We start from the raw sequence: 26013 nt of genomic DNA on the forward strand, positions 1-26013 counted from the left end.
ACACATAGTATCTTATTTTACTCACTACAGAACACATAGTATCTTATTTCACTCACTATAGAATACATAGTATCTTATTTTACTCACTGCAGAACACATAGTATCTTATTTTACTCACTACAGAACACATAGTTTCTTATTTCACTCACTACAGAACACATAGTATCTTATTTCACTCACTACAGAACACATAGTATCTTATTTTACTCACTACAGAACACATAGTATCTTATTTCACTCACTACAGAACACATAGTATCTTATTTCACTCACTACAGAAGACATTGTATCTTATTTTAGTCACTACAGAATACATATTATCTTATTTTAGTCACAACAGAACACATAGTATCTTATTTCAGTCACTAAAGAAGACATAGTATCTTATTTTAGTCACTACATAATACATAGTATATTATTTTAGTCACTACAGAATACATAGTATCTTATTTTAGTCACTACAGAATACATAGTATGCTATTTCCCTCACTACAGAACACATAGTATCTTATTTCACTCACTACAGAACACATGATATCTTATTTTAGTCACTACAGAATATATAGTATGTTATTTCAGTCACTACAGAAGACATAGTATCTTATTTTAATCACTACAGAATACATAGTATCTTATTTTACTCACTACAGAACACATAGTATCTTATTTAACTCACTACAGAACACATAGTATCTTATTTTAGTCACTACAGAAGACATAGTATCTTATATTACTCACTACAGAACACATAGTATCTTATTTTAGTCACTACAGAAGACATAGTATCTTATTTCACTCACTAGAAAATACATAGTATCTTATTTTAGTCACTATAGAAGACCTAGTATCTTATATTACTCACTACAGAAAACATAGTATCTTATTTTACTCACTACAGAACACATAGTATCTTATTTCACTCACTACAGAATACATAGTATCTTATTTTAGTCACTACAGAAGACATAGTATCTTATATTACTCACTACAGAATACATAGTACCTTATTTTAGTCACTACAGAAGACATAGTATCTTATTTTACTCACTACAGAACACATAGTATCTTATTTCACTCACTACAGAACACATAGTATCTTATTTTAGTCACTACAGAATACATAGTATCTTATTTCAGTCACTACAGAACACATAGTATCTTATTTTACTCACTACAGAATACATAGTACATTACTTTACTCACTACAGAACACATAGTATCTTATTTCACTCACTACAGAACACATAGTATCTTATTTTACTCACTACAGAATACATAGTATCTTATTTCACTCACTACAGAACACATAGTATCTTATTTCACTCACTACAGAACACATAGTATCTTATTTTAGTCACTACAGAATACATGGTATCTTATTTTGCTCACTACAGAATACATAGTATCTTATTTTAGTCACTACAGAACACATAGTATCTTATTTCACTCATTACAAAACACATAGTATCTTATTTCACTCACTACAGAACACATAGTATCTTATTTCACTCACTACAGAACACATAGTATCTTATTTCACTCACTACAGAAGACATAGTATCTTATTTCACTCTCTACAGAACACATAGTATCTTATTTTACTCTCTACAGAACACATAGTATCTTATTTCACTCACTACAGAACACATAGTATCTTATTTTACTCACTATAGAAGACATAGTATCTTATTTTACTCACTGCAGAAGACATAGTATCTTATTTTACTCACTACAGAATACATAGTATCTTATTTCACTCACTACAGAAGACATTGTATCTTATTTTAGTCACTACAGAATACATAGTATCTTACTTCACTCACTACAGAACACATAGTATCTTATTTTAGTCACTACAGAGTACATAGTATCTTATTTCAGTCACTACAGAAGGCATAGTATCTTATTTTAGTCACTACAGAATACATAGTATCTTATTTTACTCACTACAGAACACATAGTATATTATTCCACTCACTACAGAACACATAGTATCTTATTTTAGTCACTACAGAAGACCTAGTATCTTATATTACTCACTACAGAATACATAGTATCTTATTTTAGTCACTACAGAAGACATAGTATCTCATTTCACTCACTACAGAATACATAGTATCTTATTTTAGTCACTACAGAAGACATAGTATCTTATTTTAGTCACTACAGAAGACATAGTATCTTATTTTACTGAATACAGAACACATAGTATCTTATTTCACTCACTACAGAATACATAGTATCTTATTTCACTCCCTACAGAACACATAGTATCTTATTTCACTCACTACAGAACACATAGTATCTTATTTTAGTCACTACAGAATACATAGTATCTTATTTCAGTCACTACAGAAGACATAGTATCTTATTTTAGTCACTACAGAATACATAGTATCTTATTTTACTCACTACAGAACACAGTATCTTATTCCACTCACTACAGAACACATAGTATCTTATTTTAGTCACTACAGAAGACCTAGTATTTTATATTACTCACTACAGAATACATAGTATCTTATTTTAGTCACTACAGAAGACATAGTATCTCATTTCACTCACTACAGAATACATAGTATCTTATTTTAGTCACTACAGAAGACATAGTATCTTATTTTAGTCACTACAGAAGACATAGTATCTCATTTTACTCAATACAGAACACATAGTATCTTATTTCACTCACTACAGAATACATAGTATCTTATTTTACTCACTACAGAAGACATAGTATCTTATTTTAGTCACTACAGAAGACATAGTATCTTATTTTACTCACTACAGAACCCATAGTATCTTATTTCACTCACTACAGAATACATAGTATCTTATTTTACTCACTACAGAAGACATAGTATCTTATATTACTCACTACAGAAGATATAGTATCTTATTTCACTCACTACAGAACACATAGTATGTTATTTCACTCACTACAGAACAAATAGTATCTTATTTTACTCTCTACAGAAGACATAGTATCTTATTTCACTCACTACAGAACACATAGTATCTTATTTTAGTCACTACAGAGGACATAGTATCTTATATTACTCACTACAGAAGACATAGTATCTTATTTTAGTCACAACAGAATACATAGTATTATATTTCACTCACTACAGAACACATAGTATCTTATTTCACTCACTACAGAACACATAGTATCTTATTTTACTCACTACAGAACACATAGTATCTTATTTTACTCTCTACAGAAGACATAGTATCTTATTTCACTTACTACAGAACACATAGTATCTTATTTTAGTCACTACAGAAGACATAGTATCTTATATTATTCACTACAGAAGACATAGTATCTTATTTTAGTCACAACAGAATACATAGTATCTTATTTCACTCACTACAGAACACATAGTATCTTATTTCACTCACTACAGAACACATAGTATCTTATTTTACTCACTACAGAACACATAGTATCTTATTTTAGTCACTACAGAAGACATAGTATCTGATATTACTCACTACAGAAGACATAGTATCTTATTTTACTCACTGCAGAAGACATAGTATCTTATTTTACTCACTACAGAATACATAGTATCTTATTTTAGTCACTACAGAAGACATAGTATCTTATATTACTCACTACAGAAGACATAGTATCTTATTTTACTCACTACAGAAGACATTGTATCTTATTTTACTCACTACAGAAGACATAGTATCTTATATTACTCACTACAGAAGATATAGTATCTTATTTCACTCACTACAGAACACATAGTATGTTATTTCACTCACTACAGAACAAATAGTATTTTATTTTACTCTCTACAGAAGACATAGTATCTTATTTCACTCACTACAGAACACATAGTATCTTATTTTAGTCACTACAGAGGACATAGTATCTTATATTACTCACTACAGAAGACATAGTATCTTATTTTAGTCACAACAGAATACATAGTGTCTTATTTCACTCACTACAGAACACATAGTATCTTATTTCACTCACTACAGAACACATAGTATCTTATTTTACTCACTACAGAACACATAGTATCTTATTTTACTCTCTACAGAAGACATAGTATCTTATTTCACTTACTACAGAACACATAGTATCTTATTTTAGTCACTACAGAAGACATAGTATCTTATATTACTCACTACAGAAGACATAGTATCTTATTTTAGTCACAACAGAATACATAGTATCTTATTTCACTCACCACAGAACACATAGTATCTTATTTCACTCACTACAGAACACATAGTATCTTATTTTACTCACTACAGAACACATAGTATCTTATTTTAGTCACTACAGAAGACATAGTATCTTATTTCAGTCACTACAGAACACTTAGTATCTTATTTTAGTCACTACAGAATACATAGTATCTTATTTTAGTCACTACAAAACACATAGTATCTTATTTTACTCACTACAGAAGACATAGTATCTTATTTTAGTCACTACAGAGGACATAGTATCTTATATTACTCACTACAGAAGACATAGTATCTTATTTTAGTCACTACAGAGGACATAGTATCTTATATTACTCACTACAGAAGACATAGTATCTTATTTTAGTCACAACAGATTACATAGTGTCTTATTTCACTCACTACAGAACACATAGTATCTTATTTCACTCACTACAGAACACATAGTATCTTATTTTACTCACTACAGAACACATAGTATCTTATTTTACTCTCTACAGAAGACATAGTATCTTATTTCACTTACTACAGAACACATAGTATCTTATTTTAGTCACTACAGAAGACATAGTATCTTATATTACTCACTACAGAAGACATAGTATCTTATTTTAGTCACAACAGAATACATAGTATCTTATTTCACTCACTACAGAACACATAGTATCTTATTTCACTCACTACAGAACACATAGTATCTTATTTTACTCACTACAGAACACATAGTATCTTATTTTAGTCACTACAGAAGACATAGTATCTTATATTACTCACTACAGAAGACATAGTATCTTATTTTACTCACTGCAGAAGACATAGTATCTTATTTTACTCGCTACATAATACATAGTATCTTATTTTAGTCACTACAGAAGACATAGTATCTTATATTACTCACTACAGAAGACATAGTATCTTATTTTACTCACTACAGAAGACATTGTATCTTATTTTACTCACTACAGAAGACATAGTATCTTATTTTACCCACTACAGAAGACATAATATATTATTTCGCTTATTATTGGTGACATTTTATAGATTAAAGAAGTTTCAAGTATGTATTACCACTGTTGCTAAAGGTTCATTATTCTAATATAAGGCAGACTGTTAAATGTGTGACTGAAATCGTGTTAATATGGCACAACTTTACGTTACGTTTATCTTACTTCCAAGCTTGCCCCTCTGGTTTGTTTGTTTGTTTGTTTGTTTGTTTTTCACTTAACTTGATTTGTTCGTTGTGATGCACTAAGACTTACTCCTATAATTGATAAAGCTGTTCTAATTTAGTGTTAGCTCTTTTACCATTTGAATGAAATATAAATGTAATAGATAATGGTTTGTGTCCCACTGCTGCAGAAATTCATTCCACGCCTACGGACCATGGATGTGTGATAAGAGCACTGATCAAATGCCAATGTTTTACAAGACAACGTTAGCCGAAAAGTTGCAGTCAAGAGCTGCTTACAGGTTACTTTTCTTCTCGTCTTTCACTTAAACATTAGGACGGTTACGTATAAATAATTCTTGCGTAGCTTTGCCGAACACATTCTAAACAAACAAACAACATTTAAATTTGGTATTAGTTACAGCCACTCGGTTCCGATATTTATTACTCTTTGAACCATTATTTTCACTGTCTTGTCCCGCGACACCTACAGAACCATTGAAGCTAATCATCAATCAGGTTTCCATGTTGTTTAAAATCTACCTTTCACTCTATCATTGTACCAAACTGTTTCACTCTATCATTGTACCGAATCTGAGAGAGTTATATTAAAACGATCTGAACGTTTCGCCACGTCGTTACAGTCCATGTCGCTGCATTTGGTCATCATTTTTTTCTAAACCTAGTGTCTCTTGACAACAACCCTGCATCATAAGCACCATTGCAAAAGACTCCATTGTAAGGGTGTCATGTCCAAACCATACACATCTTCCCTGTGTATTTTCCATAATCTACCTATCATTCGAGGACAACGGCTTTTGGTATTAAGTATAAGAAAATTCTGAATCCAACCCTCAAAAACACGACTCCAGGTAGAATCAATGTTAAGTTCTGGTCCATCTCGTGTCGATTGCAATTGTCACCCGACTTGCTCATATGCATGTTGAAGTATACCGTACTTAAACCTACGGAATAAATATTGAGGCCTTGTTTCTCCGGATTCTAAACTTAAATTCTCTCTCATTTTGTAAGGTATTTATTAAAGCTTAACTACGTCATCAACTGAAGCTGACTTCGGTAAACCAGCTGATTCGAAAACAACAGACATCACTGAAATTTTCAGCCCATCATATTCAGAGTTATCGACACTACAACAGTTGTGAATCGTTTGTTTCAAGGAAGTCGAAACGGCCTTCAGTTATGGAACTGAGATACGTTAAAGGCCCTTCGATATGGCAGGTGTGATGTAGTAGAAATATTCGACTTTAAAGTCACGTGTAGGTTTTTATAATTGTTGACCATATTTCAATTTGTTTTATTACTGGCCGAGAAACGCGATCTTTTGGAAGAACAGTTAGTTCGCTATGCACAAGGACAGGAAAGTGAATTTGTGGAATAAACAGATATTTGTGAAAGGCAGAGGAAATGAAATTCATATCGTTTTATAGTCATCAGTTTTCACTTGGTTGTGGCTATCTTAATGTTACGAACGTTTAAATACTAAAAATAAACCTTTCACTGAACAAAATATAGATAATAATAATCATTATAAAAAATTACCATTTTGTTTAATCCGGTGAATGTGGGTCTACCTACTGTTGAAACAAGTCGCAAGTTGAACTGTGAATGTGGGTCTACGTTCTGTTAAAACACGTCACAAGTTGAACTGTGAATGTGGGTCTACGTACTGTTAAAACAAGTCACAAGTTGAACTGTGAATGTGGGTCTACTTACTGTTGAAACAAGTCACAAGTTGAACTGTGAATGTAAGTCTACTTACTGTTGAAACAAGTCGCAAGTTGAACTGTGAATGTGGATCTACTTACTGTTGAAACAAGTCGCAAGTTGGACTGTGAATGTGGGTCTACTTACTGTTGAAACAAGTCGAAAGTTGAACTGTGAATGTGGGTCTACGTTCTGTTAAAACACGTCACAAGTTGAACTGTGAATGTGGGTCTACGTACTGTTAAAACAAGTCACAAGTTGAACTGTGAATGTGGGTCTACTTACTGTTGAAACAAGTCACAAGTTGAACTGTGAATGTAAGTCTACTTACTGTTGAAACAAGTCGCAAGTTGAACTGTGAATGTGGATCTACTTACTGTTGAAACAAGTCGCAAGTTGGACTGTGAATGTGGGTCTACTTACTGTTGAAACAAGTCGAAAGTTGAACTGTGAATATGAGTCTATTTACTGTTGAAACAAGTCACAAGTTGGAACTGTGAATGTGGGTCTACTTACTGTTGAAACAAGTCACAAGTTGAACTGTGAATGTGGGTCTACATTCTGTTGAAACAAGTCGCAAGTTGAACTGTGAATGTGGGTCTACTTACTGTTGAAACAAGTCGCAAGTTGGAACAGTGAATGTGGGTCTACTTAATGTTGAAACAAGTCACAAGTTGGAACTGTGAATGTGGGTCTACTTACTGTTGAAACAAGTCACAAGTTGAACTGTGAATGTGGGTCCACTGACTGGTGAAACAAGTCGCAAGTTGGAACAGTGAATTTGGGTCTACTTAATGTTGAAACAAGTCACAAGTTGAACTATGAATGTGGGTCTACTTATTGTAGAAACAAGTCGAAAGTTGAACCGTGAATATGAGTCTATTTACTGTTGAAACAAGTCATAAGTTGGTGCTGTGAATGTGAATCTAACTACTGTTGAAACAAGTCACAAATTGAACTGTGAATGTGGGTCTACTTACTGTTGAAACAAATCATAAGTTGAACTGTGAATGTGGGTCTACTTACTGTTGAAACAAGTCACAAGTTGAACTGTGAATGTGGGTCTACTTACTGTTGAAACAAGTCACAAGTTGAACTGTGAATGTGGGTCTACCTACTGTTGAAACAAGTCGCAAGTTGAACACTGAATGTGGGTCTACTTACTGTTGAAACAAGTCATAAGTTGGTACTGTGAATGTGGGTCTACTTACTGTTGAAACAAGTCACAACTTGGAACTGTGAATGTGGGTCTACTTACTGTTGAAACTAGTCACAAGTTGGTGCTGTGAATGTGGGCCTACTTACTGTTGAAACTAGTCACAAGTTGGTGCTGTGAATGTGGGTCTACTTACTGTTGAAACAAGTCGCAGGTTAGTGGTAATATCTGTTTTACCACAGAATAAATATACTTTATTGTCACTAAAGGCCGTATCAGCGCTGGCAACAGTAATTATTCAATGTGTGTTTTACCGGGGTATTAATGTACTTTTCCTTGTGATTATTATTATATTGTCCAGGGTGTTAATGTACTTTTCCTTGTGATTGTTATTATATTGTCCATGGTGTTAATGTACTTTTCCTTGTGATTATTATTATTTTGTCCAGGGTGTTAATGTACTTTTCCTTGTGATTATTATTATATGGTCCAGGGTATTAATGTACTTTTCCTTGTGATTGTTGTTATATTGTACAGAATGTTAATGTACTTTTCCTTGTGATTGTTATTATATTGTCCAGGGTATTAATGTACTTTTCCTTGTGATTGTTGTTATATTGTCCAGGGTGTTAATGTACTTTTCCTTGTAATTGTTATTATATTGTCCAGAGTGATAATGTACTTTTCCTTGTGATTGTTATTATATTGTCCATGGTGTTAATGTACATTTCCTTGTGATTGTTATTATATTGTCCAGGGTATTAATGTACTTTTCCTTGTAATTGTTATTATATTGTCCAGGGTATTAATGTACTTTTCCTTGTAATTGTTATTATATTGTCCAGGGTGATAATGAACTTTTCCTTGTGATTGTTATTATATTGTCCAGGGTGTTAATGTACTTTTCCTTGTCATTGTTATTATATGGTCCAGGGTGTTAATAGACTTTTCCTTGTGATTGTTGTTATATTGTCCAGGGTACTAATGTACTTTTCCTTGTGATTGTTGTTATATTGTCCAGGGTGTTAATGTACTTTTCCTTGTCATTGTTATTATATGGTCCAGGGTGTTAATAGACTTTTCCTTGTGATTCTTGTTATATTGTCCAGGGTACTAATGTACTTTTCCTTGTGATTGTTGTTATATTGTCCAGGGTACTAATGTACTTTTCCTTGTGATTGTTGTTATATTGTCCAGGGTGTTAATGTACTTTTCCTTGTGATTGTTATTATATTGTCCATGGTGTTAATGTACTTTTCCTTGTGATTGTTATTATATTGTCCAGGGTGTTAATGTACTTTTCCATGTGATTGTTATTATATTGTCCAGGGTGTTAATGTACTTTTCCTTGTGATTATTATTATTTTTTCAGGGTGTTAATGTACTTTTCCTTGTGATTATTATTATATTGTCCAGGGTGTTAATGTACTTTTCCTTCTGATTGTTATTATATTGTTTAGGGTGTTAATGTACTTTTCCTTGTGATTGTTATTATATTGTCCATGGTGATAATGTACATTTCCTAGTGATTGTTATTATATTGTCCAGGGTATTAATGTACTTTTCCTTGTAATTGTTATTATATTGTCCAGGGTGATAATGAACTTTTCCTTGTGATTGTTATTATATTGTCCAGGGTGTTAATGTACTTTTCCTTGTCATTGTTATTATATGGTCCAGGGTGTTAATAGACTTTTCCTTGTGATTGTTGTTATATTGTCCAGGGTACTAATGTACTTTTCCTTGTGATTGTTGTTATATTGTCCAGGGTGTTAATGTACTTTTCCTTGTCATTCTTATTATATGGTCCAGGGTGTTAATAGACTTTTCCATGTGATTCTTGTTATATTGTCCAGGGTACTAATGTACTTTTCCTTATGATTGTTGTTATATTGTCCAGGGTGTTAATGTACTTTTCCTTGTAATTGTTATTATATTGTCCAGGGTGATAATGTACTTTTCCTTGTGATTGTTATTATATTGTCCATGGTGTTAATGTACATTTCCTTGTGATTGTTATTATATTGTCCAGGGTATTAATGTACTTTTCCTTGTAATTGTTATTATATTGTCCAGGGTATTAATGTACTTGTCCTTGTAATTGTTATTATATTGTCCAGGGTGATAATGAACTTTTCCTTGTGATTGTTATTATATTGTCCAGGGTGTTAATGTACTTTTCCTTGTCATTGTTATTATATGGTCCAGGGTGTTAATAGACTTTTCCTTGTGATTGTTGTTATATTGTCCAGGGTACTAATGTACTTTTCCTTGTAATTGTTATTATATTGTCCAGGGTATTAATGTACTTTTCCTTGTGATTGTTATTATATTGTCCAGGGTATTAATGTACTTTTCCTTGTGATTGTTGTTATATTGTCCAGGGTACTAATGTACTTTTCCTTGTGATTATTATTATATTGTCCAGGGTGTTAATGTACTTTTCCTGGTCATTGTTATTATATTGTCCAGAGTATTAATGTACTTTTCCTTGTAATTGTTATTATATTGTCCAGTGTGTTAATGTACTTTTCCTTGTGATTATTATTATATTGTCCAGGGTGTTAATGTACTTGTCCTTGTGATTATTATTATATTGTCCAGGGTGTTAATGTACTTTTCCTTGTGATTGTTATTATATTGTCCACGGTGTTAATGTACTTTTCCTTGTGATTGTTATTATATTGTCCAGGGTGTTAATGTACTTTTCTCTGTGATTATTATTATTTTTTCAGGGTGTTAATGTACTTTTCCTTGTGATTATTATTATATTGTCGAGGGTGTTAATGTACTTTTCCTTCTGATTGTTATTATATTGTTTAGGGTGTTAATGTACTTTTCCTTGTGATTATTATTATATTGTCCAGGGTGTTAATGTACTTTTCCTTCTGATTGTTATTATATTGTTTAGGGTGTTAATGTACTTTTCCTTCTGACTGTTATTATATTGTTTAGGGTGTTAATGTACTTTTCCTTGTGATTATTATTATATTGTCCAGGGTGTTAATGTACTTGTCCTTGTGATTATTATTATATTGTCCAGGGTGTTAATGTACTTTTCCTTGTGATTGTTATTATATTATCCAGGGTGTTAATGTACTTTTCCTTCTGATTGTTATTATATTGTTTAGGGTGTTAATGTACTTTTCCTTGTGATTGTTATTATATTGTCCAGGGTGTTAATGTACTTTTCCTTCTGATTGTTATTATATTGTTTAGGGTGTTAATATACTTTTCCTTGTGATTGTTATTAAATTGTCCAGGGTATTAATGTACTTTTCCTTGTCATTGTTATTATATTGTCCAGGGTGTTAATATACTTTTCCTTGTGATTGTTATTATATTGTCCAGGGTGTTAGTGTACTTTTTCTTGTGATTGTTATTATATTGTCCAGGGTGTTAATGTACTTTTCCTTCTGATTGTTATTATATTGTTTAGGGTGTTAATATACTTTTCCTTTTGATTGTTATTATATTGTCCAGGGTATTAATGTACTTTTCCTTCTGATTGTTATTATATTTTCTAGGGTATTAATGTACTTTTCCTTGTGATTGTTATTATATTGTTTTGTTTTATGACCTGATTTCTTTTTTAATTAATTTATTTTAACACATTGTTAATTTTTAATTTGGTAATAAAGTAATTTTAAAATCATGGAAACTCTTCCTTTAAAAGATGTCTTCCTGTGATGTCAAAACTTGATACATTTGTATCGAGTTTGTGTGATTTCAAGGGTTCTGTAAGGCCTTTTGAAAGCTTGTTTCGATAACATACTCTTATAAAGTTTTCCCTTCACAACGTAGCGTACTGACTAAATAAACAATTAGGATTTAGTATTAACCAAGACAATTAACTTACAGTATCCATCCACAGACAAGGCCGCCACCGAAGTATTTTCGTATGTACAGTCGTAGAGTTTACCGATAGAATACTTATAAGCAGAAACAGTCTGTGTTTTTGAGATAAGAGATCTCTCTGTATTGTTTTGTTTCTACATTAAATATATGAAGCGTTACCTGGCTGTCATTAACGTCGTGAAACATTTTAAAATTTACTCAAATTTGACATGTTTTCTAGTAAGGACCGAAACAGGGCGAATGGAAAATATAAATTTTGATAAAATGAAACCAACAAATAGTATCTTTAACGTGTTTCAAAATAGCACATGAATTATGTAAAAAATAGCATAACAAAAATAATAATAATAAAAAACTTAAAGATTTATAAGCGAGTTAAAACATAATTTCAAAACATGTGGGCCTTATATAATTAAGGCCAAATGTTACACTTAATTACAGAAGTAAACTGCCTAGTTATCTTCACATTATTTATGTCAAAGTGAATGTGTTTTTCCTCTCACATAATTATAATTCAATTCTCACGTTACTCAACAAACAATAATTGACGTGTAAAATTGGTATAATAACTTTGATAATTATAACTTTCCAGGAACCTGTAAGTTTAGGTTCAGGTTTCGCTGTCATCCAGAAAAATACGTTTGTGTTTAAAGGCTCGGTTTCAACCCAGATATCCACTTCGTACTCTCGTTACCAAACTGTGTCAAGAAGGTTATTTCATTGTCATCAATTTCAAGAAGGCACATGGCTTACCACTAAGGCATCTTGTTTGATTTATTTTCGGGTCACACTAAAGGGGTCAAGGTTAGGAAAATATATCATAGTCTAATGACACATGGATATTAATTAAACTGATATAACTGCGGGTATTGGTTTGTTTTATTACTGGTGCTATAAACTAGTGTAGTGTCTGTTGTAGCTACACTCCAGACGTTACTGGACACATTGTGACTGTGGTCAGGAGAGTGAAAACACATTCTAATATATAACTTTGGTAAAAATAAAACGTTTTAAAATATTAATTAAGGAAAGTTTAATTAAAATGTTTGTTTAGAATGGTTTCTCAATTTGTTCTTAATGTAAATATGTTTGTGAAATAAAACCAAAGACATATATTATGGGAAAGGATTCAGTAAGAGTTGGCGGTGGGTGTTGATGACTAGTTGCCTTCTCTCTAGTCTTAGTTGTAGTTACACAGTGGATAACCTGTACTTTGTTGTTGTAGCTACACAGTGGATAACCTGTACTTTGTTGTTGTAGCTACACAGTGGATAACCTGTACTTTGTTGTTGTAGCTACACAGAGGATAATCTGTACTTTGTTGTTGTAGCTACACAGTGGATAACCTGTACTTTGTTGTTGTAGCTACACAGTGGATAACCTGTACTTTGTTGTTGTAGCTACACAGTGGATAACCTGTACTTTGTTGTTGTAGCTACACAGTGGATAACCTGTACTTTGTTGTTGTAGCTACAGAGTGGATAACCTGTGCTTTGTTGTTGTAGCTACACAGTGGATAACCTGTACTTTGTTGTTGTAGCTACACAGTGGGTAACCTGTACTTTGTTGTTTTAGCTACACAGTGGATAACCTGTACTTTGTTGTTGTAGCTACACAGTGGATAACCTGTACTTTGTTGTTGTAGCTACACAGTGGATAACCTGTGCTTTGTTGTTGTAGCTACACAGTGGATAACCTGTACTTTGTTGTTGTAGCTACACAGTGGATAACCTGTGCTTTGTTGTTGTAGCTACACAGTGGATAACCTGTACTTTGTTGTTGTAGCTACACAGTGGATAACCTGTACTTTGTTGTTGTAGCTACACAGTGGATAACCTGTGCTTTGTTGTTGTAGCTACACAGTGGATAACCTGTACTTTGTTGTTGTAGCTACACAGTGGATAACCTGTACTTTGTTGTTGTAGCTACACAGTGGATAACCTGTGCTTTGTTGTTGTAGCTACACAGTGGATAACCTGTACTTTGTTGTTGTAGCTACACAGTGGATAACCTGTACTTTGTTGTTGTAGCTACACAGTGGATAACCTGTACTTTGTTGTTGTAGCTACACAGTGGATAACCTGTGCTTTGTTGTTGTAGCTACGCAGTGGATAACCTGTGCTTTGTTGTTGTAGCTACACAGTGGATAACCTGTACTTTGTTGTTGTAGCTACACAGTGGATAACCTGTGCTTTGTTGTTGTAGCTACACAGTGGATAACCTGTGCTTTGTTGTTGTAGCTACACAGTGGATAACCTGTACTTTGTTGTTGTAGCTACACAGTGGATAACCTGTACTTTGTTGTTGTAGCTACACAGTGGATAACCTGTGCTTTGTTGTTGTAGCTACACAGTGGATAACCTGTACTTTGTTGTTGTAGCTACACAGTGGATAACCTGTACTTTGTTGTTGTAGCTACACAGTGGATAACCTGTACTTTGTTGTTGTAGCTACACAGTGGATAACCTATACTTTGTTGTTGTAGCTACACAGTGGATAACCTGTACTTTGTTGTTGTAGCTACACAGTGGATAACCTGTACTTTGTTGTTGTAGCTACACAGTGGATAACCTGTACTTTGTTGTTGTAGCTACACAGTGGATAACCTGTACTTTGTTGTTGTAGCTACACAGTGGATAACCTGTACTTTGTTGTTGTAGCTACACAGTGGATAACCTATACTTTGCTCATCACTGGTATTAAAACTAATTTTTTAGTGTTTTAGTCCCATCGACTCAGCACTGACGTTCAGAATTACGGCTCACATGACTAAATATCCTTGTTCGATATCCATGGTCAAGTCATCACAAATAACCCATTGTGTATCTTTGTGCCTCACAAACAAACACAATAGTATAATGTAGTTATTTAATTTTATAAACTTTAAGTTTGGAATGTTCCTGATTAACATGAGTTTTAGTTTCGTTTGACTTTCTTTATTTTTTTATGCTTTCTTGTGTTAAATTATCGCATTTCACGTTCATATGGTATACTGGTATACTCATACGTTTAATAGACACGTACCAGAAATTGTGTTACGTAACCTTGTCCTCTTGACCTAACTAGCATTCTCTGAGCTTATGTGATTTAGATAAATTCAAGCACAAAGTAGACTAAATAACTGGCACATCGATTCTTGAACAGTGAGCGAATTTATTTATTTATAAACCATTTCTTCTTGAAGTTGTAACGTTCGCTTGTGGGGGTAATTGTAGGTTACGTAAATAAGAGGCGAAACTGTCGCAACTTGAACTTGAAGAGCGAGGCCCAGATTTAACCCATGCACGTGACGTACTGTACATCAAAACTTCGTTTTGCTCTTAGAGACCAACGTGACACGAGAGTGCTTCTGATAGGATAAATTTGTATAGTAAACATGGCGTCATCCCTAGAACACGGATAACAGTATGAAAACGTTCAAGTTGAAAATAAGTTGCCATGTTAATAAGCAAGTCACTTAAAATATATGTTATTTTTTTATTTATGGTATGAATAATTTCGTGTATTATAAAAAAGCAGGTACAGTTAGGATCAAAAGACAACAACGGTTTTGAAACGTATCTTGTGATTACGGTACGGTTGTGGCTATCTATCGTTATCCGTCTCAATAAATAGTTTATAGTTTTGTTTGTTTGTCGCGCCCAAAACTACACGATGGATTATCTGTACTGTTGGGAATCGAAATTTGACTTTTACGTTACAAGTTTTTATCTTACCGCTGAACCACTAGAGGGCGTGCAATTATTAATTAGCAACCGCATTTGTCTGTATAATATTTATTTGTTATTTTATTAATATTTTTATTGATAACTATTTAAATAATCAGATACTAATTATTAGATAACAAAACTAATGAGAAATTAATACCTAGTTATTGAAATAAACAAGTAAGATTCTACATCAAATATGTACGATAAATAATCAAATATGTAATAAATACAGTTATTAATTTATAAGTACACTAAGCTGGTTATATAAGCTTCTAACCAATCTTGTTTTGAATTTCACACGAGGTCTATTTGCCTAGCCGTCCCTAATTTAGTAGTGTAAGACTAGACGGAAGGCAGCTAGTCATCACCACTCACCGCTAACTCTTGGACTACTCTTTTACCAACGAATAGTGGGATTCACCGTTATATTATACGCCCCGACGGCTAAAAGGGCAAGCATGTTTGGTGCGACAAGGATTCGAAACATCGACCCTCAGATTACGATTTGAACGCCCTAAGCTACCTGGCCATGGCAGACCAGCTTCTAACGATGACAATGAAAAACAATATTCACTCTGTAGAAATACCCGCAACGATGGCTTACGGCTTATAATACCAAATATCGGATTCCCAATGGTGAACAGAATGACTTTAAATCTTTGCCTAGCTTTGTCCTTAATCTGAATAAAACACATCGCCTTATATATATACACAAGTTAAGATACTATAACAGCCTCCACTTTCCACCCCCGATCTTCCACTGTAAACAAAGCCTTGTTAAACCTTAAGTCTACCACTCTAATGTGTTCTACTATCAATAAAACCTTTCATTATACTTAGAAATCATTTTTTTGCCTACCTATTATGAATAATGTACGGAATTAAACAATATAATAATAACAATGTAATAATACTGTACGTGACAAAACTATATAACAATACTGTATGTAACAAAACTTTGTGATAATACTGGATGTAACAAAACTAGATAACAATACTGTATGTGACAAAACTATATAATAATACTGTATGTGACAAAACAATATAACAATACTGTATGTAACAAAATTATATAATAATACTGTATGTGACAAAACTATATAATAATACTGTATGTAACAAAACTATATAACAATGCTGTATGTGACAAAACTATATAATAATACTGCATGTGACAAAACTATATAATAATACTGTATGTGACAAAACTATATAATAATACTGTATGTGACAAAACTATATAATAATACTGTATGTAACAAAACTATATAATAATACTGTATGTGACAAAACTATATAATAATACTGTATGTGACAAAACTATATAATAATACTGTATGTGACAAAACTATATAATAATACTGTATGTAACAAAACTATATAACAATGCTGTATGTGACAAAACTATATAATAATACTGTATGTGACAAAACTATATAATAATACTGTATGTGACAAAACTATATAATAATACTGCATGTGACAAAACTATATAATAATACTGTATGTGACAAAACTATATAATAATACTGTATGTGACAAAACAATATAACAATACTGTATGTGACAAAACTATATAATAATACTGTATGTGAAAAAACAATATAACAATACTGTATGTGACAAAACTATATAATAATACTGTATGTGACAAAACTATATAACAATACTGTATGTGACAAAACTATATAATAATACTGTATGTGACAAAACAATATAACAATACTGTATGTAACAAAACTATATAACAATACTGTATGTGAGAAAACTATATAATAATACAGTATGTGACAAAACTATATAATAATACGGTATGTGACAAAACTATATAACAATACGGTATGTGACAAAACTATATAATAATACTGTATGTGACAAAACTGTATAATAATACTGTATGTACCAAAACTATATAATAATACTGTATGTGACAAAACAATATAACAATACTGTATGTAACAAAATTATATAATAATACTGTATGTGACAAAACTATATAATAATGCTGTATATGACAAAACTATATAATAATACTGTATGTACCAAAACTATATATCAATACTGTATGTGACAAAACTATATAATAATACTGTATGTGACAAAACTATATAACAATACTGTATGTGACAAAACTATATAATAATACGGTATGTGACAAAACTATATAATAATACTGTATGTGACAAAACAATATAACAATACTGTATGTAACAAAACTATATAATAATACTGTATGTGACAAAACTATATAATAATACTGTATGTGACAAAACAATATAACAATACTGTATGTAACAAAACTATATAACAATACTGTATGTGAGAAAACTATATAATAATACAGTATGTGACAAAACTATATAACAATACGGTATGTGACAAAACTATATAACAATACTGTATGTGACAAAACTATATAATAACACGGTATGTGACAAACCTATATAATAATACTGTATGTAACAAAACTATATAACAATACTGTATGTGACAAAACTATATAATAATACTGTATGTGACAAAACTATATAACAATACTGTATGTAACAAAATTATATAATAATAATGTATGTGACAAAACTATATAATAATACGGTATGTGACAAAACTATATAACAATACTGTATGTGACAAAACTATATAATAATACTGCATGTGACAAAACTATATAATAATACTGCATGTGACAAAACTATATAATAATACTGTATGTGACAAAACAATATAACAATACTGTATGTGACAAAACTATATAATAATACTATATGTGACAAAACTATATAATAATACTGTATGTGACAAAACTATATAACAATACTGTATGTGGCAAAATTATATAATAAAACTGTATGTGACAAAACTATATAATAATACGGTATGTGACAAAACTATATAACAATACGGTATGTGACAAAACTATATAATAATACTGTATGTGACAAAACTGTATAATAATACTGTATGTACCAAAACTATATAATAATACTGTATGTGACAAAACAATATAACAATACTGTATGTAACAAAATTATATAATAATACTGTATGTGACAAAACTATATAATAGTGCTGTATGTGACAAAACTATATAATAATACTGTATGTGACAAAACTATATAAGAATACTGTATGTAACAAAACTATATAATAATACTGTATGTGACAAAACTATATAATAATACTGTATGTGACAAAACAATATAACAATACTGTATGTAACAAAACTATATAACAATACTGTATGTGAGAAAACTATATAATAATACAGTACGTGACAAAACTATATAACAATACTGTATGTGACAAAACTATATAATAATACTGTATGTGACAAAACTATATAATAATACAGTATGTGACAAAACTATATAATAATACTGTATGTAATAAAACTATATAACAATACTGTATGTGACAAAACTATATAATAATACGGTATGTGACAAAACTATATAACAATACTGTATGTGACAAAACTATATAATAATACTGCATGTGACAAAACTATATAATAATACTGCATGTGACAAAACTATATAATAATACTGTATGTGACAAAACAATATAACAATACTGTATGTGACAAAACTATATAATAATACTATATGTGACAAAACTATATAATAATACTGTATGTGACAAAACTATATAACAATACTGTATGTGACAAAATTATATAATAAAACTGTATGTGACAAAACTATATAATAATACGGTATGTGACAAAACTATATAACAATACGGTATGTGACAAAACTATATAATAATACTGTATGTGACAAAACTGTATAATAATACTGTATGTACCAAAACTATATAATAATACTGTATGTGACAAAACAATATAACAATACTGTATGTAACAAAATTATATAATAATACTGTATGTGACAAAACTATATAATAATGCTGTATGTGACAAAACTATATAATAATACTGTATGTGACAAAACTATATAACAATACTGTATGTGACAAAACTATATAATAATACGGTATGTGACAAAACTATATAATAATACTGTATGTGACAAAACAATATAAGAATACTGTATGTAACAAAACTATATAATAATACTGTATGTGACAAAACTATATAATAATACTGTATGTGACAAAACAATATAACAATACTGTATGTAACAAAACTATATAACAATACTGTATGTGAGAAAACTATATAATAATACAGTACGTGACAAAACTATATAACAATACTGTATGTGACAAAACTATATAATAATACTGTATGTGACAAAACTATATAATAATACAGTATGTGACAAAACTATATAATAATACTGTATGTAATAAAACTATATAACAATACTGTACGTGACAAAACTATATAATAATACGGTATGTGACAAAACTATATAATAATACTGTATGTAACAAAACTATATAATAATACTGTATGTGACAAAACTATATAACAATACTGTATGTAACAAAACTATATAACAATACTGTATGTAACAAAACTATATAATAATACTGTATGTGACAAAACTATATAACAATACTGTATGTGACAAAACTATATAACAATACTGTATGTGACAAAACTATATAATAATACTGTATGTGACAAAACTATATAATAATACAGTATGTGTCAAAACTATATAATAATACTGTATGTAACAAAACTATATAACAATACTGTACGTGACAAAACTATATAATAATACTGTATGTGACAAAACTATATAACAATACTGTATGTAACAAAACTATATAATAATACGGTATGTGACAAAACTATATAATAATACGGTATGTGACAAAACTATATAATAATACTGTATGTAACAAAACTATATAATAATACTGTATGTAACAAAACTATATAATAATACTGTATGTAACAAAACTTTGTGATAATACTGTATGTTACAAAACTATATAACAATACTGTATGTAACAAACTTTCTAATAATACTGTATGTTACAAAACTTTGTGATAATACTGTATGTTACAAAACTATATAACAATACGGTATGTAACAACTGTTGAGTCTGATAAGAAATGTGCTATGTTCCGTGAGCTTGTTTCTTTTGCGTTTGTTATTTTAAATCAAGAGTATACAATTGGCTGTGTAAGATCTGTGCTCACGGTGGAGATGGAACCCTGAATTTGAGCCATTGTAAACCGGAACAGTTTTTATAGTGAAGCATAATTATAGAATATTCTCATATTTTTTTTTAACTTTGTGTCATTGTTTGTTTTTATTCTTATTATTCACGAATGTCCGGAATGCGTAATTTATCATTTAAATTTTCCAGTTGTTGTTTTTTTTGTCTGTTTTATATTTACCGTTCAGTGAATAGCGTGTCCAGATTGTGGATCCAAAGGTCCAGGTGCGCGGTCCATCGCTTTAGAAACGCGTTCTACATTTTAGTGCTGTTGATTCGCTCTAAGGGAGGTCAAATCTCACTGTTTCGTAAGGCAAATGTAATCCAACAATTAATGGTAGGTGTTTTTCACTAGTTTCCTTCCACTTTATCTTAGATGAATTTCCCCGAGAGTTACGAGACGACTTGCTTTGTTTAGTTTTATTTTAGTTTTAAAACTCATTGATTTAAAGAACAACATCCGGGCTTTTCACCTAAAATGGTTTTGAACGCGTCGAGGTTCGGATCCAAGAGGACCGGAGCCTGGGACGTGATTCCGCTGAATATCCTTACGAAGGACGGACTGCGTCTCTCTGAGGACTGCTGCTAAATGATTCGCAGTTACATGATATCTGAAATCCCACGTGCGTACAGCGTGCCAGTCGGGTTGAAAATGTCAATTTGTTATTCGTTAATTATTAGACTTCGGGTAATAACGCCATTCTTAAGATCCGGATATGACAACTGTAAAGATCTTTTAATGTGACTGCAGACTGTTCAGTCATCGATGACCTTTTGGTCTCTGCAGAAATCTGAGGTTGAATGTTCAGAAGGGCGCGGGTTGCAGTGCCCTTGGGGTAGAACTTCGAATTTTTGATCTGGGGTAAGCCCGGTTCGAATCCTTGCTAATCCATACAATATTTCTTGCATTTTTAAAGCCGTGGGATGTAGCATGAGTATCAGTGAGTCCCTTATTGTGGTATGTTGTTGATTGGCTGCCATACTTCTGGTCAATAGTTCGAACCTGGGGACGGTCCCAGATGTATGGGTAGCTTTGTCATACAAACGCGTAGAAGTATCCAAAATATTTTAGTTAAAAATCAGAGAACAGCACTTACCTGTTCGATGTAACTTTGAAATCCCCATTTCTCTAACACCTAACTTGGAGTTCTGTCCCTGAAGCAGTAAGGAATGTCGCTTTGTCTACAGAGTTTTAGTTTCAAGCTGGCTTTTATCACAGTAATTCTGTAGTTAAAATCTGGCGGAGACGTAGATCTTGGCTTATTGATGTGTTCAATCCTCAAAGAACTGAACGCTCTGGTGTTTCTGGGTGCTCTTCTGATTTATCAATCGAAACTGAGTCTCTGAAACTAATTACTGATATTAAAACCACTCTTTTCTTCCAGCAATCTTCATCCAATTGATTCTGAGTTGCTTTCATTGGCTTTCTGGAAGACTTAAATTTGGGTTAAACTCACGTGACTTTCTGTCCTGACGCAATAGCCAATAAGCGTCTGCCATAGTTAATACGCCCCATTTATTGGCGTGTAGAATATGAGGGTTGCAAATTATTTTTATTCGCCTAGTAATTACCTGCATGTGTCTCTTCTACTGTTCCCCTGAGCACCCCAAATAATTGGTTTATAACGTTGAAAGGTTTTACGTTTTACAGCCCATAATCACCAAATCTTGTTACACATGATTATTCAGACACGTCGGTGTGTAATACTTTCACAAAGACTAAATTTTTTAGCTTTTGGTTATAAATTATAATTTCTTCAATTAGTTGGTCCGTTTGGAATTGGTGCCTGAAACCTGTATTCCGACGAGGAAGTCACAAAAATGGTGACTCGTATCCAAGTTGAACTGCATACATAGATTTGTCAATTTCGTTCAGAATTTCTTTCATGTGCGTTAAACGATGACAATGAAGTTACATGATCAACGTAACTTTTAAATTAAATAAATTAAAACATATATGTGCTTATCAACCCCCAGGTGGCCAGAACGGTTTCTAAATTTAAAAACATTTAGAGGTAATCAGGCGTGGAGATACAGCAGTAGCAGTTATGAATTAAGGAGAATACATACAGAAGTTGTAATATGTAATATACATACAGAAGTTGTAATTTGTAATAAATACCGTTAATATTTTTATCTGCTTTACTTAATAATTAAAAACAAAATGTGTAAATTAAAGTTTATCTATAAGTAATAAGATATTGGAAGAAAAATGCTAATGTTAGTAATACCAATTATTACATGCTGACCTATAGATCTCCATGTCCTATAACTCTAGGGATTCTGTGACCTGGCATGTTAAACTATACATCTCCATGTCCTATAACTCTAGGGAATCTGTGACCTGGCATGTTAATCTATAGATCTCCATGTCCTATATATTTACGGAATCTGTGACCTGGCATGTTAAACTATAGATCTCCATGTCCTATAACTCTAGGGAATCTGTGACCTGGCACGTTAACCTATAGATCTCCATGTCCTACAACTCTAGGGAATCTGTGACCTAGCATTTTAACCTATAGATCTCCATGTCCTATATCTTTACGGAATCTGTGACCTGGCATGTTAACCTATAGATCTCCATGTCCTATAACTCTAGGGAATCTGTGACCTGGCATGTTAAACTATAGATCTCCATGTTAATTAGTTTGAGGGAATGTTCTCGTAACAATCTTCTTTTATAGAACACCATTCAACACGTTAAACGTAATTAATGTTTAATTAATAATTAGGATATAGAACACCATTCAACACGTTAAACGTAATTAATGTTTAATTAATAATTAGGATATAGAACACCATTCAACACGTCAAACGTAATTAATGTTTAATTAATAATTAGGATATAGAACACCATTCAACACGTTAAACGTAATTAATGTTTAATTAATAATTAGGATATAGAACACCATTCAACACGTTAAACGTAATTAATGTTTAATTAATAATTAGGATGGGTGTCAAATGCAAACTATTACATACTCCTCATTACCAACAATTACATACTATACATAAGAGGATTAGATTTCTTTATAATAATTAGGATGGGTGTCAAATAAAACTATTACATACTCCTCATTACCAACAATTACATACTATACATAAGAGGATTAGATTTCTTTATAATAATTAGGATGGGTGTCAAATCAAACTATTACATACTCCTCATTACCAACAGTTACATACTATACATAAGAGGATTAGATTTCTTTATAATAATTAGGGTGGGTGTCAAATGCAAACTATTACATACTCCTCATTACCAACAGTTACATACTATACATAAGAGGATTAGATTTCTTTATAATAATTAGGATGGGTGTCAAATCAAACTATTACATACCCTCATTACCAACAGTTACATACTATACATAAGAGGATTACATTTCTTTATAATAATTAGGATGGGTGTCAAATCAAACTATTACATACCCTCATTACCAACAATTACATACTATACATAAGAGGATTAGATTTCTTTATAATAATTAGGATGGGTGTCAAATCAAACTATTACATACTCCTCATTACCAACAGTTACATACTATACATAAGAGGATTAGATTTCTTTATAATAATTAGGATGGGTGTCAAATCAAACTATTACATACTCCTCATTACCAACAATTACATACTATACATAAGAGGATTAGATTTCTTTATAATAATTAGGATGGGTGTCAAATCAAACTATTACATACCCTCATTACCAACAGTTACATACTATACATAAGAGGATTAGATTTCTTTATAATAATTAGGATGGGTGTCAAATCAAACTATTACATACTCCTCATTACCAACAGTTACATACTATACATAAGAGGATTAGATTTCTTTATAATAATTAGGATGGGTGTCAAATCAAACTATTGCATACTCCTCATTACCAACAATTACATACTATACATAAGAGGATTAGATTTCTTTGTCACGCAAAGTAATTTTTCTCTTAAAATCCTGAGACAATAGAACTTATTTTAGTCATAGCTTCAGTAGAACACACTTCAAAGAAATCAATATTTTCACCTATAGGAAACTTAAACACCAGACTTGTCACTTCTAGGTATGACAAATATCCTTGACATCAGACTTGTTACTCCTAGGAAACATAAACATCCTTCACACCAGACTTCTCACTTCTCGGAAAGATTAATAACCACTACACAAAACTTGTCACTTATAAGAAATTTAAATATCCTCAACACCAGACTTCTTACTTTTACGAAAAACAAATATCCTCAATACCAGACTTGTAACTTCTAGGAAAGATAAATATCCTCAATACCAGACTTGTTATTTCTAGGAAAGATAAATATCCTCAATACCAGACTTGTTATTTCTAGGAAAGATAAATATCCTCAACACCAGACTTGTTATTTCTAGAAAAGATAAATATTCTTGACACCAGACTTGTAACTTCCAGAAAATATTAATATCCTTCAAACCAGACTTGTCACTTGTAGAAATATAAATATACTTTACACCAGACTTCTTACTTTTTGTAATTAAAAATATCCTTTACACCAAACTTGTCACTTCTTGGCAAGAAAAATATTCTCAACTCCAGACTTGTTAATAGTTGGAAACATAAATATTCTCAACACGAGACTTTTTACTTTTAAAAGAGACAAATATCTTCAAACCGGAGTTCTTACTTCTCGGAAAGATAAATATCCTTTTCACGACACTTGTCACTTCTAGGAAAGATAAATATCCTCAACACCAGACTTGTTACTTATAGGAAAGATAAATATTCTCAACATCAGACTTGTTACTTGAAGTAAGTTTGAATTTCCTTGACACCAGATTTATCACCTATAAGAAATTTAAATATCATAAACACCAGACTTCTTACATCTATGAAAGATGAATATCCTTTACACCAGACTTGTTCCTTCTAGGAAATGTAAATAACCCTTCACACCAGACTTGTTCCTTCTACAAAAGAAAAATATTCTCAACATCAGACTTGCTACTTGAAGTAAGTTTGAATTTCCTTGACACCAGATTTATCACCTATAAGAAATTTAAATATCATAAAC

At 31.5% G+C, this 26013-nt stretch overlaps 1 protein-coding gene across 1 annotated transcript in view; it reads right to left on the reverse strand.

Annotated features, from left to right (window-relative positions):
* The window catches only part of LOC143237595 (uncharacterized), a 38824-nt gene extending 16439 nt beyond the window's left edge, over nt 1-22385 (reverse strand). Inside the window, exon 1 of the mRNA XM_076477032.1 lies at nt 22063-22385. Coding sequence (XP_076333147.1) covers nt 22063-22090 — 28 coding nt within the window. The 5' untranslated portion in view covers nt 22091-22385. The remainder of the gene's footprint in view (nt 1-22062) is intronic.
* Nucleotides 22386-26013: the final 3628 nt, after the last annotated feature.

The sequence above is a fragment of the Tachypleus tridentatus genome, chromosome 2 (assembly GCF_004210375.1).
Source record: "Tachypleus tridentatus isolate NWPU-2018 chromosome 2, ASM421037v1, whole genome shotgun sequence".
Taxonomy (NCBI): Eukaryota; Metazoa; Arthropoda; class Merostomata; order Xiphosura; family Limulidae; genus Tachypleus; species Tachypleus tridentatus.